Source organism: Opisthorchis viverrini (genome assembly GCF_000715545.1).
Source record: "Opisthorchis viverrini unplaced genomic scaffold opera_v5_110, whole genome shotgun sequence".
NCBI classification, from domain to species: domain Eukaryota; kingdom Metazoa; phylum Platyhelminthes; class Trematoda; order Opisthorchiida; family Opisthorchiidae; genus Opisthorchis; species Opisthorchis viverrini.
In genome coordinates, this window is record NW_008751760.1 from 1,136,904 (window position 1) to 1,151,174 (window position 14,271).

General features: G+C 40.5%; 1 protein-coding gene across 1 annotated transcript in view; it reads left to right on the plus strand.

The window, feature by feature from the left end:
- The window catches only part of T265_13795 (hypothetical protein), a gene marked incomplete at both ends in the record, with an annotated part of 15,374 nt that extends 1,339 nt beyond the window's left edge, over window positions 1-14,035 (plus strand). The window contains 2 exons of the mRNA XM_009170543.1: window positions 10,889-11,743; window positions 13,190-14,035. Coding sequence (XP_009168807.1) covers window positions 10,889-11,743; window positions 13,190-13,799 — 1,465 coding nt within the window. The remainder of the gene's footprint in view (window positions 1-10,888; window positions 11,744-13,189) is intronic.
- Between the last annotated feature and the right edge of the window lie 236 nt (window positions 14,036-14,271).

Sequence of the window (14,271 nt, forward strand, 5' to 3'; positions counted from 1 at the left end):
GAATGCTGCAGGATGCTGCTAATATTTGTGATTTTCTTGGACGTTTAGCTTTTTCATAAAGTACCATATGAAACCGACATCCGATTTTCGAGCTCTAAGGTTCGTTCGTTATATTTAGTTTAGAATCATCTACAAAGAAAGGCTAGACGGAAGTTTTTGCGGTATTTTAGGTAAAATGTTGAATCTGGATTTCGATTCTGTTGCCTATATCATATTTTACTCTAATTCACAAGATAGAAAGTCATAACAAAGATGAGTTTTAATCAAAATCCTTAGTGTCACTTGAAGCTAATAATTGGTGTTATAGAGACACACAAGGACAAGCCTCCAGATTATTTTGTTCGTTATTCACCATACAACTTAAATAAATTTCCAACATCTGTAAAGTTTGCACCAGTGGAAGTCTTGAGTTGAGGGCTTGTGCCAGATTTTCAATAGCCCTCAGGAATCCGGTGGTGAAAGAATAACATATGGTTCAGCTGTACCACCCTTTTGACGTCTAGCTGCCGCGCTACCCGAAGGAAGCAAGAAGAGCAAGATAGTTTCAGGTTGCACAAGTCCACAGATTACACAAGCAATCGGGATAAAGATATCCGGTTTAAATCGCGCACCTTCCTGTCAGTAAGTTTGCACGTTAACCGCTGAGTTACCCAGACCTATTTTGGTGTGGGAGAAATAACACATGCATTCCTTTTGACCTTGGCAAGATTTTGGTTCTATTTGTTGAATTGTGCCCTGACTAGGTTTAATTATTTCTCATAGTTTTATTAGTCATGGACCTGTTGCTAGTTAAACACCATATTTATAGTAGTCATTGATAAGCAATCTGAAATTAACCCTCCCAAAGACCCGCAGCATAATTTTCGTCAGTAGGAACTTGTTGGATAAAACCGTTAGCTGCTATGCATATTTAGGAAATGGTTCTTTCAAAAGGAGTGTCTGAAACTTATCCATCCCTGATGCGTAACAGACTACTGACGAAATGCGTGATTGCTCCACCCGTCTATTGCACTTTCAATCGGAGGGGCATACTAAGGGGAACTAAGCAGAATATAAACAGACCATGGCATACCCCTTAATACTTCACGGCTTTTCCCGTCATATATATTTTAACAACGTTAATGACTAGTAGTATGAAGAAAAATTGGGTTTAGGTAGTACATCTCTCCAAGTCATTGTTAATTAGGGAAAATGCCCTTATATGTGTTAACTTTATTTTTTGCTCCTATTATCTTTTATAATTATTATTAATGCAGCTGTTTCGGTGGGTTCCCTCAGGGCCTGCCGTGGTCAACGGTTAATTCGTTGACAAGTAACTAACCACAACTGTTGCATTGGTTTCGAGCAGCAACTAATTGCAGCGTTTTCGGATAATATCTGTGAAATTTTCATGCTTGTTCGAAGCCAGTTATAGACATTTCATCATTCAGGAAATTATTCTAATTGACGTAAAAAATTCTGGATCAATATAACGGAAAACACTGACCTATCAAATATGGTACTATAGGGCTGATGAGGAACATTGATTGATGGAACATTTAAAGGTAACAGTTCCATTCAACTTTGCTTCCAAGTGTATCCAAACAATAACCTAGAATTGGAACTGACTATACAAGCTAACATAATCTGGTTTGTAGGATCACAGCCACGGAGCTTCCAAAGTCACTCATTGGGTTCAAGGTCAAGTGCAGCGTTTAATCATAATTTAAAAAGACAACATCAAAGATTTTAATTGAAGGACGGACTCAAAGCCATCATTTTAATTAGGAAGCCATCTGAAATTAACCCTCCCAAAGACCCCCAGCATAATTTTCGTCAGTAGGAACTTGTTGGATAAAACCGTTAGCTGCTATGCATATTTAGGAAATGGTTCTTTCAAAAGGAGTGTCTGAAACTTATCCATCCCTGATGCGTAACAAACTACTGACGAAATGCGTGATTGCTCCACCCGTCTATTGCACTTTCAATCGGAGGGGCATACTAAGGGGAACTAAGCAGAATATAAACAGACCATGGCATACCCCTTAATACTTCACGGCTTTTCCCGTCATATATATTTTAACAACGTTAATGACTAGTAGTATGAAGAAAAATTGGGTTTAGGTAGTACATCTCTCCAAGTCATTGTTAATTAGGGAAAATGCCCTTATATGTGTTAACTTTATTTTTTGCTCCTATTATCTTTTATAATTATTATTAATGCAGCTGTTTCGGTGGGTTCCCTCAGGGCCTGCCGTGGTCAACGGTTAATTCGTTGACAAGTAACTAACCACAACTGTTGCATTGGTTTCGAGCAGCAACTAATTGCAGCGTTTTCGGATAATATCTGTGAAATTTTCATGCTCGTTTGAAGCCAGGTATAGATATTTCATCATTTAGGAAATTATTCTAACTGACGTAAAACATTCTGGATCAAAATAACGGAAAACACTGACCTATCAAATATGGCACTATAGGGATGATGAAGAACATTGATTGATGGAACATTTAAAGGTAACAGTTCCATTCAACTTTGCTTCCAAGTGTATCCAAACAATAACCTAGAATTGGAACTGACTATACAAGCTAACATAATCTGGTTTGTAGGATCACAGCCACGGAGCTTCCAAAGTCACTCATTGGGTTCAAGGTCAAGTGCAGCGTTTAATCATAATTTAAAAAGACAACATCAAAGATTTTAATTGAAGGACGGACTCAAAGCCATCATTTTAAGGATCCCAATAATTTGTTACCTAGGCAAACTGTAAGAGGCGTTGAAAATTGTGCTGCGTCTTTGCTAGAAAGACGTCGTGTTTTTTGCAGTAATTTTGCAGCCTCACATCAATGCCGGTTTAAAAATTATCCCAATGCTACGCAAAACAACCAAATTAAGAGCATTCGATAGTTTCAAATTAGAAAATTCAGACTTGGCGTCTTTTGTTACTTAGTGGCGTTTGAACTTCAGAGGAACACAAGAAATGTTTTACGGCCAGGGTGCGGAAGAAACCACGGAGAAAATCAGGAGGCTTGGATCAGGTCCAAACTACAAACTACATTCCGGTAACTCAAGCACTTAGTCATTTCGAGCTTGGTATCCAGTTAGCTACGAGTTCAGGTTTGGGTGTGATTGAATAATAAATTGTGGAATCGGCAAGCTACCACGGCAACAGTGAACCAAGTATGGGTGGTGGTTACTTGGCACTAAACTCATGATGTGTAGTACAAGTCAGTTGCCTACCAACTTGTTTTAAAATTAAAACCTAATTGGTGTTTCTATCTAAGGGAATACTTCCCTTCTCGAAATCAGAGGGACATAATGAGGACTCAGAATTCGTCCAAGTGGTTACTAGTAGATACACCGACAGTTACCACCAACGAACGCGCTTGGATTCCGATCCCATTCGGCTTGATATTTTGTTGGCAATTCTTTGTATCATGTAGTATATCACGTACATGGAGGTGCCTGTGAGAATTCGAAAATATAATATATATTTGTCTCTAAAAGTTCTGGATCAAAAATCATCTCTTTGAATGTCTACATCCATTTGATTTTCAATCTGACACACGACCAGCAAATAAGGTTTATTCCTTATTTGATGGCACCACGGGGTAACTTATTTGGTGGTTGGTTCTGCATATCTGTATGTACAATCCCTTCTGATTTTTCCTCTTGGATAGTTTTCAGCTGAGCTGAACAAAGTTTCCATATAAACAATTAAAAGGATGTTTGGACACGGAAAGACGAAAATCAATGGGGTATATTGGTAATCTGTAATTGCAAATGTCCTCAGATGCTGCCGATCCTTGTAAAAAGTTATCGTTTGACTACTTTTTGAGACTGCAGTGTGAAATAGAGGTGTACAGATATTTACAGTTACTACGTTTCCCCATGCCACAAGAGCATCAAACTCAAGTGAATCAGCGCTTCAACTATGTTTATTCAATGGGATACTGCATTATAAGGTACTTATCTTACTTTTATTCTGTCACTTTTTTTGTGAAAACCAGAGATTTGTTCATTTTTCCAATTAACCGAACCACTATAGAGACCCACTCGTGGCTTCTACCATTGTATAACATTATCTGATTTGTCATAGCACCGGAAGTTTGGCCTTTTAATTTTTAAAATAACGCACTTTATGTTTATTGGAAAGCCTCCGGAGGTTGAGCGAATTATGAATCAAGACAAAATTCATGCTAAAGCGTTAAACACCAAGAAATGTTGTGAATGCATTCTCTAGCTCTCTGTTCTCATCCCAGTCTTCCACGTCCAATGAGCCAATGAGCATTTGAAGGTTATAAATATTAGCCAGAGATTTACAATATCAGTGGACTAATTCATTGAAAAAGACATTTCCAGGACAAAATGGCCCAAATGCTATTTAGTTCGGGGAAAGTTCCAGACTATCTCAAAAAGTGCGGATACGAACCAACATTGTGGAGACCTCTAAGGTGCACTTTTACAAATAAAATTCAAGGCACCAATTCAAGGTCTTTCATTTGAAGTCAGTCGGAACAAACCAGCCAGCTTATAAGATTCAGTATACGAAAATTTGCAGTGGTTCTTTGTTGTCAATATCCTGCTAGGTCACATGCTGTGAGACTTTTAAGTGAGCTGGCCGTTAATGAACGTCAGTGGAAAACGAACTCTTTGACCCCTCTCAGAATATATCATATTCGATAGAAATGGGATTTAGTCTTGGAACATCCCTTTGAGCATAGCAATTTAATGCAATCAGCAATAAAGCCGGCATCTTATTAGTTTTACAGTTTTTTGTCTACTCAGGTTTCTTTAGTGAGTTGTCATACAGTTTATCAAAATAAAAATAATCTTTTGTGAAGCGCACAAGAATGACACCAAATTCCAATAACTGTTAGAAGAAAACCAAGTTTTATTAGGTGGTTCGTTATTTCTTAAGTTATTAAAGGGGGCCTGAATGAACTCTCAATAATTCATCTTAATGCTTTCCAGAATATCTAAGTTCGCTGAAAAGAGATGATCTCTGCTGAAAACAGTCAAATCCCTCCACGCTATCATTAGCCAACAACTAGCTCAGAGAAAGAATAATTTTAAAAGACGGAAGGGGCTTCCTCCTCATTCCAATCAATCGGAGAGCTGGTTACCGTTTCAACACTTGATGTGGGTTCCATGATTGAGGGATCAGTGACACTACATCTTGAAGTAGTCACACAACTGTTTAGCCGTTCGTGGATGGACGGTTACTTGTTCAAGCAATGGGAGAAGACGCGCAAGTTTGAGACCTAGAGTTTTGTGAGCCGCACAGTGTTGATGATTTCCAAGAAGGATGAGTATGCCCTACAGTGCTTCTCGAGACAATATCACGAAACCAAAATTTGATGGAAGTACAAAGCCGACTTCCACCCTGAAAATTTACTGGGTTTCCAGTTGTCGTTAATCCGCAAGCAGTATACTTAGAACATATACGTTATAACTCTTGCAGCATCATATAGCTGATATTGGATTACGATTAGTTCTAGCGGGTAAGACTGTCACTTTTGGTCTGAAGTATCTCCTCAGAGTTATGCGTGGTACTGTTTGTCCAACAGCGGCTTCTAGTGAACGGATTTTCACATCCACAGTTCCTAGAATATCCTCGTAACATTCCACGTTGGGCAATAGCTTTGCATTTAAAATGAGTCCACTGAATAATCCAGCGAGTTTTTTGAAAGTACATTGCCTGGTTAAGCCAGTGGTCTCCAGAATGTTGGGCCAAAGAGCAGATGATTTTCTCCAGAGGTCTCCAGCGTGCTCTGCCTTTTTTATTTTCAATAATGATTAATCATTCCGCCTCCGATCCTGGATGAGGACTGCAGTCAGTGGCCAATTTTGTAAAGCATTTTATTTACAACGCATATTTTGATGGTAGCCCTCAGTGCAAAGTTACACAGACAAGAGAAAGTTTACCGCATGCCAGACAAAGTTCAAGTGTAGAACCTTGCTTCCACAGAGTGATTAACACCACCCTGCTGAAGTGATCTGAGTTGAAGCAGCCAAAAGTGATGGAATGTATTTGCCTGTCTTTGACAACGAATATTTCAAGCAACAGCAAATGTGATGAGGCAACCGGTAAAAATGGGCTTAATGTGCTCACTGTAGCAGTATGCCGACCAGTAACGTCTTGCCACAAGAAGAGTAGGATTGTTAAAGGACGTCGTGAAAATCTGGGTAGCTTTTGTTTGGTTTAAACTGCCGATGAATAGTGTACAAAGATGTATACAGTGGATATTTTAGATAACTGGTCTTCCTAACCAATGCCAGCGGTGCCTCATATAACGAGAGGTGAAAAAGTCAGGTTTAGTTCAACCTGGTTTGTAAGTCAGCTGATGAGTAAGCCAGTGGTCAATAGCTGTGACAATGATTTCGACAGTAAACTAATTAGATTTTTTTGACAGAAGTTGCTTGGTGGCAGCATATTCTGATCCTGTAATTGTTTTGTGTGCATTATCCCACCTTAGGGAAACATGCCAAATAACAGTAGTTGCCCAAAAGTTGAGGCGGGTTCTTGTAATTTCCCAGGTTAGCAGTATTGTCTCTTTGTAAAAAATGGATGTCAATAATGATGGCGCACAACTCATGAAGGCAATGACAGATAATTTAACCCCCAGTCCAACCAGGAATTAAAACGACTATAAGCGAACTTGACACTCAGATGTTTCCACTGAATGGAAATGCAGAATCAGCAGCAGCTACAGAGGATGTAAGAGGCACACCTGTACGTCACTTTTCTAAAACGCGTTGATCAAACAAAGAAGGTACAAGACTCTGACTGAATTGTGTAGCGATCGGCGCACAGACGCTTATAAGAAAATGGTCTACGAGCAGCATTAACGCATTAAACTGGACAAGACTGACGGTGGTGCGAGACGCAACCTGGTACAACTAATCAACTGCACAATTCGAATGAAACCTATTCACATGAAGGCATTAAAGAACACTCTGTACTTTGTCTAGTTTCCACACACGAAGAATCAATCTAGAAAAAGTAAAAGTTTTGCATGTAGAAATACCAGGCAACCAAGTCAAGTCTTGGAAAGATGACGGTTGGTCACAAGCTCAACAAACCGACGCGTAGAAATACGCACCCGATTGCGAGCAAACTAATCGAATAACTCGAAATGAACGAACCGAATCTACGGACAAGCACGGTGATCAGGGAACCGAAAGGACGAAAATCATTGCGTAGAAGTTTGATTGCACGAAGGTACTGAGGCTGCGCCATTTTTTTTACTGGATTGCGCACAATGACGTGCACCAAGCATAAACGGTGTCCACAGATGCAGGGGTGATCGTGTGATGCGGTAGTAACTGATAAAGCGTTCTGTGAACGGAAATCCATTTTACTTGATCAACCGAACTGTTGCTCGTAGGCTGGTGTCGTTAGAATCGCATAAGGGAATTTAGCCCATCGAAATAGTACATCTGTAACACCCTTTTTGTGTCTAGCTGCCATGCCACCCGAAGGAAGCACTGCCAGGTTGCATAAGCCTACATAGGAAGAGTTAAGAGGTAGAGGTCAGGCTTGAACCACAGACCTTTCGGTGAGAAAATTCGCGCTCTAACCATTGGGCTATATCGCCCTCATATTTAACCCATTGCCCGAATCAGTAAGAAATATGCAGCGAATACATTGGTCTAGACAGATGCGCTTGCAAGTAACTCGCTATTCCATTGATTTGGGTGTTGTTATGAAAAAATTAGCGCGAAAAACTGCGCCATGAATTAGCGCAAAAGCTCTCACCAAGTCGATTGAGTTGCCGTTGGCTTTACACTAAGTCTCCATATGAATACTACTTTTGTGGGTATGCTTTAGCATGGTGAACTAGATAGAACAATTTAGTGCATTTATATATTTAACAAACGCAGGCAAATAAAGTCCTCATGTTTCCATCAAAAAAGCCCAAAAACTGACGTTCTTCCAAGTAATTTTAATCAAGGCCGAAACTGATGCTTAAATTTTCGGATGTTAGACCAATCAGACCATACACTGGTTCATCTCACAGATCGTTGTACTGGGAAACGACGCGGATGAAATTGCACGCGAATAATTAAAGATTTTCAGTCTGTCCAGGTCCAAAAGACTTTACAAACATTGATAAAGTATTGCAAGTGGAAGAGATTCAGAGGTCAACTTTTGGTATAGAGTCCAATTAAATGGAGGTATAATTCCAGATGAAGGAGGCCGATAACTCTCCAATAGTGGAGATATTGATATTGATCCTTAGGAGTAAACTGACTACAGGGAAGATAAAATTTGCCGATTAAATTCGTCAGCTTTGTAGCTTCCTGGATGCTGTCTTTCGAAATCATGATGAGAAGCAAGGGCCTGTTGGCCTGTGTGTAGGTCAAATTTCGTGTATTTTCAACGGATGATTAAATCAAAATATGTCCAAATTTAAATATGTTTTTTAATGTCTTATATTAGAAAATTTAACGAAGAAAGCGACAAACAACTCCTGCAAGCTTTTGCCATTACGACAAGACGGACAGTGAACGTGCTCAGAGCCAACAGTAATGTGAAGGGAAATTTATAATCAAGAATAGGTCTCACTTTTCGCTTTGAAAGAAAACGTTGGCAGATCAGGTTGTTTTGGAGACGGCGAGTTTGATCTCTGGGATGAGTAGCCTCCTAATAAATCTAAGTAACATAAACAGCGTACTGTTTTGTACCGAAATCTACAGTTTTCCCTATACTTCTGACTAAACTTCACCCCGATTGGGCGGCTGATTAACAATTCAATTTGTTGTTAAGTGAGCCCAGATTCTAATTACCGTCAGTCAGAGAACACAGCTCATGCCTCAATTTTCCACCCGGCTACCCGCCTTGACCTTAAAAAGAGGCCCGTTTACTTGATCGTTCCCTATAGGGGTAAGCATCTGGCAAGCACAGTCAGCCGCCGTATAACTCAATTCCTGGAACAATGCTTGAGCTCTTGGTATACAACCACATCTTTATCTAAATAACCCTCAAGGAAAGAGTACCAGAAATGAGATTTTGTATTTGCTCTTTTGATGCTGTTTAGTGGAACATGTTGGTGCGAAACACGACTTTCTAAAATGACACGTGAGCAGGCTACTCATTGGATTACCACCAAACCCGACAACAGTTCAAAGGTCGGTTGATGACGGTTGCGTGATCCATTCGAAAGAGTTGCTTTTCTACAGCATACACTTACACTATCGACCTACCGGCGTTGCTTGAGCATACGTGAAGCGGTTGCACTGGAGCTGGAGGGATCCAGTACTATTCGGTCAAAAACACTATAGTCATATGAATTTCGAGTCCGCTATAATCACTTGACACGACCCTATATGTTAGTGGGTCTTCAGACAACTATATGAAACTATTACGGCAGTGAGGCATTGGTGTTGAACACTGATGTCATGCTGTCGATGATGATGATGATGATGGTGATGGTGATATGAAACCATGCGCTCGGTTCTTTAGCAGTCAACCATTTACTAACTAGTCCTGGCTGTTTATTTAACGAGTTGTCTACATTTAAACCATTGGCGACCTAATTGGAGAGATATCAATGCTTACCATTATTTTTTCTTGTTTACAGCAAAAATCGTTTCAATAATGAATAGAAGAGTGCTAGCGGGCGAACTCAACCAAATAGCGAGTTCGTCGGAGTTGAGGAGTTCGTTTTGTTTAAGCTGAGCTCCCGGGCGAAAATGAGTAGTTCCTCCTGCCAGTCAAAATCTCCGCACAAAGCAAATAAAAGTGGGCAGAAAATCCTATTTCCTGGCAATATAATTGAGATAATGTATTGTTCCAAATCGACAGTCGAAACGGTTGGATATTGTACTCAGAACCTTTGAAGGCCATCTTGGTTTAGATGTTCATCCTCTCGGGAGGAGAAAGCAGTGTGGCTCTGTTGGACAGAGAGACAGCTGACACCTAGGATGAGACCCATTAGGGTAGCCATTCACTGCAGATTATAGAGTCCCGACATAATGGTATTTCGACTCTAAAGCATAATTAACAAATGAATTGTTTTCCTAGCTGATCGTCTGATCATCAGACTGATTAGTAGAGCTCCCAATCACGATTCATGTCAAAAGGTGTGAGATATAGTGCCGGGTTGTATACTTATGGGGGACGGTATCTTCTATAATGTCAAAGAGTAACAAGTGCGGATAAATTACAGAAACGACAATCACTAGTTTTCGGAAACCTCGTTTATCCATGATATAGAAGACATATGCAGTCATGAAAAAGGCTTCCTTTTGAATTTAATTGAGGCTGGCCTCATCAGAGCCCCTTCCTTTCGTTGTTACGCAAGGCGAACTTTCATTAATCTTTATACCGAACTACCATTATCCATGCATTTATTGGACAGGTGGTCCGAATCAATGGAAAGCTGAGAAAGTACACAGTCTTGCGAACTGAATGTCGTTCCCCACACATTATGCTTCGTACATACTTTTCTTGTCTCCTCGTCAGTTAGTAACATTGTAGCTTGGAGTCAAATGTGAACGTTTACATTTTGAAGCAGTAGAAACCGGTGATATACTTGGGAACCAACAGTCCCTTACACAGTGGATTGAAGTGTGTGCCACCGGGGAAGTAACCCAACGGTTCATACTGGAAGGTCATCCGGAGTAGCCTGCATAAGTTCCACGAAATAATTGCTAACATGTATGCCAGAAAAAGTCAGCTTTCCGTTGTACAAATGACGAAGACGACTTCAGTTTTCTTTTTAAACATATAAACCCTCAAAACTCTTCAATACAGGTAAGTGATTGGTAAGTTATTTGGTTGGCAATTTGCAGGTACCTTGTCTGTAGAATATTCTATTAGATGAATCGCTGGCAAAATAATTAGCTATGATATAAATGTTGCTAACGTGGATCTTTTCCTCCCTGCGTGTCGCCGAAAATTAGACTGCATGAACGGCTGTGGCCTGGAGCGCAGTATTATCCAGATGAAGTGGATGCAATGTTACGATCGGATTTTTCTGAACGTGTGACGCCTTCCACAGTAGAAAACTCCTCAGCGGAATTCACCCCGCCACCATTATCGCCAAATCTAAATCTCTATATGATGTTAGCCAGAGAAGGCGAACAAGCAAAAGTTCTGAGACCTTCGGGGTTGGAGCGCACTAATTCTCGCATTCAGCTGACAGCCGATACAGTCTACATCAGGCAGACGCGTACAGAAGACACAGGTGTATACTATTGCTACTGGAATGGAAAACGATTGAAGGAATGGGCCGTCACTGTGGTAAATGCTCTGGACGAACCGTTCCGCCAAGTAACTTTACCAACAAAATATGACGAGTTTGCAATGCAACAGCTGGAAGCAGAAATATCAGCTGAGAACCACTCCACTGAATTACTGCTCAAAAATGGGGACGGAAGACCACAATCGCTGGATCCACAGAACCTACCGGAATACAATATGCGGGTCTTCACTGATTGGCTACCGTGGACAGACTGTGTACCATGTACAGCGGCAGATCAACTCCCACGCTCAACGGAACCTGGTGGAGATGGGATCCAAATGCGTGTTGGTATTTGTCGTGTTCGTGTACTGGACCTATTTCATTCAATTCGGCCGCATTCTTTAGCGTTACAGATCGATGACACTTTGCGTGCGTATTCAGATAAGGGGCTTCCTTGTAGATCACACCTGATTAAAGATGCTGTGTTGCTCTACGGTCCACAAGTGTTAAAATTTCGCCCAAGTGAGATACAACAAAGAAAATGTGTGTATACCTGTCCTCAAACCGCACAAAAGTGAGCATCTTGTTCCACCCTCAAGTTTTCGGTGTTGTTATTCTTATCGCTGATTATCTGGAGGAAAAGACCGGGATGGAATTAGGATCGGGTAAGGATGAGGAAACATAAGCAGCAAACTTATTGTTTAGAAGGTGCAAAATACCGTGCGTTGTAACATACATACATACACATAGAGTCGAGTAATCGGAAGTCTGTGAGTGAAACAAGTGCTTTGTGTAATCAACACATCAACATTATTCGGTTTTCTAGACGTAGTCTCCCCTTCGCGAAGACAATGATATCTACCTCAAATCAAGTAGTGAGCACGGAGGCGTCCTAATCTTGGGTGCAACTAGATGAAGTCACCTGGATCAGTAAGTACAAACCAAATTTTGTTCATGATGAGACAAAACGTCCTGCTTTACAATAAGGTAAAATGGTGGTAACCAACCCCTACGATTAGAGACTTATGGCTAAGGTTGGACATGGGAGATATAATGTAGCTTGTCTAAAGACATTCACAACATACCCTTATGTAATAATATTTTTACTTTTCGGCTTCTAGAGTATGATACTGTCAGACTTCTTCCGCAATTGAGGCGTCTTACCTGAGTTGACTTTATGCTTGTTTCGTAGCAGCTGTGTGCTCTGACGCAAACCTTCCCCATCTAGGCAACCTATGTCTTATTTTGATCTTATTCACAAATCAGTTTTGGAAAACAAATTTCAACTTCAGGAAGCACGTGTAGAACATAATTTTCGGTATGATGTTTGGATGTTTGGCCAATCTTACCCACTGTCCACGTGGAGTCAGGTATCACCCTAGTTTGCGGTGAATATTCGAGTGGGACAGCCATAAGGAACTCCAGACTGGAAATGTCCCCTACTGTGGAGTTCATTGCTAGTGGCTGTCCTATTTGATCATATCCAATTATCATTCACTTTGACAACAAACTAATTTACAGGAAGTTATTAGTTTTCAAGGCTACCAGTTTGACTCTTTAACTAATGAAACATAGATCACTAGGTTAAAAAATAATGACATCAACTGGAGTAAAATAACGATGCTACAGCAAAATGAATTGATCTGTTCGTAGCATTAGTAAGCTTTCGAAGACATTCCGAAGATAGTCCTTCATATGCCGGACAGGAGTGTCTGATAACGGTACTCAGCCCTTAACCGGAATTTCATGAATTCAACTCTATTTAAAGCCCCATTAAGTGCACAGTGTTCCTGTTTTCTGAAAACAGGAAGAAAGCATAAACTAACTTCAGTTGCAGGTTTCAGTGATCATGAACCATAGGTGAATTTCCACAACCAGTGTACATGAATTAAAAAAGGCGACACAATTAATTACACGCGGGTACTTTTTGCCTAAGTATGACTGCGTTGGCCGCGTGGTAAACAAACTGGATTTCCGCTTACTGATTTCACTTTCTTTCTGTACACTGTACAATTAACAGCAAAAGACAAACAACTTACCGTTACCCCACCCGGGTGCAGCTGCGCGTAAACGAAGGTGAGAAGCTCGTCATCCAGTGCCCAATCCGTGGACCTGTACGTGGCCCAATAAGTTGGTTTCAATCGACCTTCAATGATACTGAAATGGTCAATTTAACCCACGAGGCTGTGTCCGAAAGTATTATCTCTGAGTATGGCTCGCCATCACGTTATCTGATGACTAAGTTGAAACCCATTGGGGCAACGGAAATAATGCGTAAAACAAGGGGACGAATCCGATTGGACCAAGCGCAAAACTTAGTGATTACTGAAGTTATGCATAAAACAAGGCCAACCGGAACAAATTACGAACGTCTGATCTGCGTTCATGGTGATCCAAGGAGCACACGGGAAATAGGTTTTTCTGACTGGGCTGGCATAATCGATATCGAGGTGATCTCTCGAATTTTTGCCGTGATTGTGCTCAGTAAAGTGACCCAAGTTGTCTTGCTCCTTATCCCATTTTTGCTGGCCTGTGGAACGTTTTTGATAGTTGTTCTTACTATTCGGACGGAAAGAAAACCTAATATGCGTGCCGCTGCCGAAGGGTTCACAAACAAGCCACCTCCTTGAGAGACTGCGCTGACAATCAAGAGATATAAACCCCCAAAGAAACAATGAAAGACTAATTGCGAGTATTAAATTTTGCTCATTCAGACAGAGAAAACAGAGCAACTCTGTTCTGAATCACATCTGTGTAAACAGTGAGAAGAATACTCTTTTTATTTCGGTTTCAAGTTCACGTGTGATTGCGTGTGCATTATTTATGTGATACATGCATTACTGTGATAAAAATGACTACATTCACCATTATTTATCACCTTTTCTTATAATAAAGGTGTATTTCGAGGGCTAATTATTAGAGAGTGTTAAAGGAGTAACCTCCGCGCAAATCTCCACCTTTTATTGACCAAATTCATGGAGAGTTGTAACTTATCAGAAATGGGTTATTAAACGAGAAGAACAGGTGATAAACCGAAACTGACTAATTGCGTTGCATATATATAAATAGAACCTGCGAGTAAACAAAAATTATTAGAAAATT